Genomic DNA, 4723 nt, shown 5'->3' on the forward strand with positions numbered 1-4723 from the left:
CTTGTATCCGTGATCTTGTTCTTTCGGTCACTACCCAAAGTTCGTGACCATAGATGAGGGTAGGAACGTAGACCAACCGGTAAATGACCACTACAGACCGGTACAGTGTCCGCATCACTGCAGACGCAGCACCAATCCACCTGTCAATCTCCCGCTCCATTCTTCCCTCGTTCATGAACAAGACCCCGAGATACTTAAACTCCTCCACTTGGGGCTGGACCTCCTCCCCGACCCGGAGGAGGCAGCCTACCCTTTTCCGGCTCGAGACCATGGTCTCTGATTTGGAGGCACTGATCCTCATCCCGGCCGCTTCACACTTGGCTGCAAACCGCTCCAGTGAGAGCTGGAGATCACGATCTGATGAAGCCAATAMYACCACATCATCCCCCAAAAGCAGAGATGGGATCTTAAAGTCACCAAAAASGAAGTTATGAKAAGAATCTGTGACAAAGGGCAACCTTGGAGGAYTCTGACTCTCACRGGAAATGAGCCTGAGTTAAAAATGTTTGTATTTGTATGTACAGTATTTATGTTTATTAAACTAACATCCATTGTTGTAACTTAACATATTTCATGTTCAAATGCATGTCTAACAGTTGTATTCTGCTTTAATAAATATGAATAAATATAAATATGAATGAAAAACATTTGAAGCAAACAAAAAATAAACACTTACAAGCTGAAGTGTAACAGCATAACAAGCCCTCCTGCATAGTTGTGGTTCTGGTAAAAAGTTGATGTTTATGTACTCYTGACTTCAGTTAACTTCTCATATTTAGCTTTGTGCAACATGTAGTGGTGACTTGTTTTAAAGTCTTTCATGGCGGTCAGTCTCTAAGCAGACTAAACATATAAGGTTGRCTTGAAATTCTGTGAACAGATAGTGTAGCTCCACCCCCCAAAAAGCCTTGTTTTTACTTAAATAAATAAATCTATGCATATATATTTTTTACTTTTGTGGGGGTCATCATTGGCTGGCCAGATGGAAGTCACTCACATGCTGCCAGTTCCCATCCCTGATTTAAATGTTCAGCTTGTTTTGTAAAACTATTAAACCGGGTCCCCATTCAAATGGAACAATCTAAAGCAAAAAGAAAGATAGGGAAGAGAGATGGCAGGAACATTAAGAGTAGACAAACTATATTATAACCATATTATAATAAACAAACTAAAGAAGACACTGATGAGCTGACAAACAGAACGAAACCAACAATGGCTGAAATGGCTCCTTTAAAAGGACAAAAATTCAAAATGCAGCCAAGTGAAGAATACYTTTTAAGATGTTCATTATGTCGACCATAAAGGCAAAAACATTCTGAAGATTTCACTATAAAAAACAAACAGACATAAACCTGAAGACTAAAAGCCCAGTCAGATGTTTGCACAAGGAAAAACCTTAAAACACAAACACAGCTTTCTTTAAATAGAAAAACAAACCTGGTTTCAGATTSACAGGAAGACAAATGCACAGAGAAGATTTGAAACGACCTTTGACCTAAAACACAACACGTTTTAAAGGAAGCAGTGCGACGGCACGGATCAGGCTGGCTTTCACATGGTGCTCAGTCCCTTCAGCGTATCACACGAGCCTGCAGATGAATTATGAAGGGATTTACTGTCAGCCTCAACCAGATTCATGAAAGCTGATTGGATGACAGTCCACTGCTCAGATGGACGGGGGGGTTCAAAGCAAAGTGTGAAAGGAAACCAGGAGATTTTGAAGTCAGAGAGGCAGGGTCCTCCCAGCACTGACAGCTTCACATTTTTGATCACAATCTGTTAACTTTTAGGAAAAACTAAGGCTAAAGAAAGACCCACAGATAAACTGAAGGCAGTCTGGAATACATGTTGATTTGAGTTTAGTCATTTCCCTGRGATGAATTGTCAACATCGTTTTCAATAACATATTTCATTTAGTTTGGTCATTTTCAAACAGTGGGCTCAATATATGGTTTTAAAAAACAAGTTCTAAACACATCTGTTGGCTTACAGTTGCTCTCAAACTAAAGCTGAATGTGCATATTAGAGTCAAATTAATTTTAAAACTGTTGCTTCGAATTTATTTTGTTTATAGCAGAAAAATCAATATTTGCATCACTATTGCAAACATGTCAAAACTGAACAATAAAAACACTTTTTCATTTAACGTGACAGACAAATATTGGCTAATAATGTCTTTGTCTGCCAGCAGACACAATGAATTTTAATGAAAATGTTCTTTCACCTTCWTGCCTGAAATGTTAATTTTGATCTGCTTTATTCCCAGGTTTTGTTCCACGAGGATGGAAGTGTAAAAGGTATCGCCACTAATGATGTCGGCATCGCCAAGGACGGCTCCCCGAAGGTATTAAACTGTGAAAGTTCATTTATTACTAGATCCTTTTGTTGTCTTTAAGCTATTAGGTCCACATATAAATTTAAATGTCAAGACATTTATGTTCTTATTAGCTTGAATACTGRAGTTCTACATAAATAATAAATAAAGGAAAGAAGAACAATCATCAATTTTTAATCTGATTTATCTAATTTGTAAGTGTTTCAACATTATGGCACGTCAGGTAAAGATTTTGAGCCACATCTAATCTATTTAGATTTGCCTTTCAGGGGGAAAAAATGTATTTTTTTCAGGCTTTCTGAAGGTTTTCAAGTTTTTTACTCAAAGGAATAGCCACTTTCCTCATTTTTTTAAGAAAGACTTTTGCAAAAAGCAAATCTTACCTAGCACTTTTGTCTCTAGCACCCTGTCACTAAGATGCAATTTATTTTCACTTCTTAAATTGCATGTAAGAAAAAAGGCAAAAATTACACCGTTTGGCATGTACTGTATATTTTATTTTGCAAAGAAGCAATTTTCAGAACTGTTGAAAGAACCGGTTGGACTACAAATGGTTGAAAGCATGGTTGAAAAAGCAGTCGAAATGCAAAACTTCATGCTTTTTCAGGGAATTTGAGAATCTTCTGTTCTTTTTTTTCTTTTTTTCATTACCTTCTCCTATCTATAACTTTTGTTCCTTTGTTTCAGGATGTTTTTGAGCGAGGAATGGAGCTTCACGCTAAAGTGACATTATTTGGAGAAGGCTGCCACGGCCACTTAGCCAAGCAGCTTTATAAGCAATTCAACCTGCGTGAGAACTGTGATCCCCAGACTTATGCCATTGGCCTTAAGGAGGTAATTAACATTTACTGCAGAAATACTGACACATTTAAACTCCCTATCTGTTTTTTCTTTAGCAACTTTGAATGGTGTATTTAGATGAAATACTGCTGTAAGGAACATTAGGTTTAAAATCATAAAGTAAATGTTTTAACTAAATACAACGTGATGCACTTTAACCTTGTTTGGGAAATGATTTCTGCCTGCGTCATGTCAGATAAGAGTTTTAAAGCAGCTGTGAAGACGATAACGACTCCCATGATCTATAAAAATCTCTTCACGCTTTAAAACTCYTGTTCACAATTATTTTGTAGTTGTGGGTGATTGATGAGAAGAAATGGAGGCCTGGCAGAACGGAGCATTCTGTGGGCTGGCCCCTGGACAGACACTCGTATGGAGGATCTTTCCTGTATCACCTCAATGAAGGAGAGCCTCTCGTCGCCTTAGGSTTTGTGGTGAGTGCTTTCATAATCAAGACAACTCACCTTACTTTTCATAATCAAGACAACTAGGAACATTTTTCCTGAAGGAACTGTTTTACATTTTAGGACCTGGTTGACGTGCAAATGTCAGATGGGCTTCCTGCCGCCCAGCAGGAAGTGATTTGCTCCGGTTCAAAACACAGCAAAATAGATCTCAGCGAGTATGCTAATGCCCTAAATGGGCTGGTGCKGATGAGATATCGCTAAAAATATGCGTACATTTAGGCTGTGATTCATATTGTCTTAATTAAAACGACTTGTCATATAATCTGGAGGATTACTTGGCGTTGAGGCGATCGACATAAACCGTCTGGTGCTGCAGACCCCGTATTAAACGATGAGCCAGATGAAAGCTTTCAAAAGCCTCATAGCTACAATTTTTTTTTCAGGTTGGGTCAAACATTTAGGATCCAAAGAAGCTTTAAATATCTGTTGACTTGTTTTTGCCCGGGTGAGCAGTGAGTTGTGCTATTTTAAGTAATTAGCCTAAAACAATGCTATTGCTAACGCTAACAACAAGTTAACCCCTGTTATTTCTATGTGCTTGYATCTACTTGTAAATAATTTATTTTGCTTCTGTAACCCCAAATMCAAGTAACTGTCCAGGAAAATCAAAAAGAAAAAATAAGTAGGTCCTCTGGATGGGCTCTTCTTTAGTGAAACGTTTCGTCTCTCCTCCAAGAGACTTCTTCAGTCTGATGAGTTTCAGGTGAACTCAGCCTTATAAGCACAGAGGTGGCTGACTTGTTTTACTCCCTCTTCTATCCCAGGTTGGTCTGGACTACTCAAACCCCTACCTGAATCCATTCAAGGAGTTCCAGCGCTGGAAACACCACCCCTTCATAGCTGCTACACTGGAGGGAGGCCAGAGGATCGCTTATGGAGCCAGAGCTTTAAATGAGGGAGGATTTCAGGTTTGTACACCAGGCTTTGTTTTATACATTAAGGAAATACTTTAAACTCAACACTCGTGGTTTTTTTTTTTTGTTTGTTTGTTTTTTTTATTTATTTTTTATTTTTTTGGTTGGTTGGTTTTTGAAGACACTTGTTTCATCTCAAACTAATAACATTGTATAAACTATATATA

General features: G+C 38.3%; 1 protein-coding gene across 1 annotated transcript in view; it reads left to right on the plus strand.

The window, feature by feature from the left end:
• Window positions 1–4723, plus strand: part of etfdh (electron transfer flavoprotein dehydrogenase) — a gene marked incomplete at its 5' end in the record, with an annotated part of 24175 nt that overhangs the window by 7352 nt on the left and 12100 nt on the right. Inside the window, 4 exon segments of the mRNA XM_014001988.1 lie at window positions 2267–2344; window positions 3023–3169; window positions 3469–3609; window positions 4407–4550. Coding sequence (XP_013857442.1) covers window positions 2267–2344; window positions 3023–3169; window positions 3469–3609; window positions 4407–4550 — 510 coding nt within the window.

This window comes from Austrofundulus limnaeus, unplaced genomic scaffold, assembly GCF_001266775.1.
Source record: "Austrofundulus limnaeus strain Quisiro unplaced genomic scaffold, Austrofundulus_limnaeus-1.0 Scaffold11, whole genome shotgun sequence".
In the NCBI taxonomy this organism is placed as follows: domain Eukaryota; kingdom Metazoa; phylum Chordata; class Actinopteri; order Cyprinodontiformes; family Rivulidae; genus Austrofundulus; species Austrofundulus limnaeus.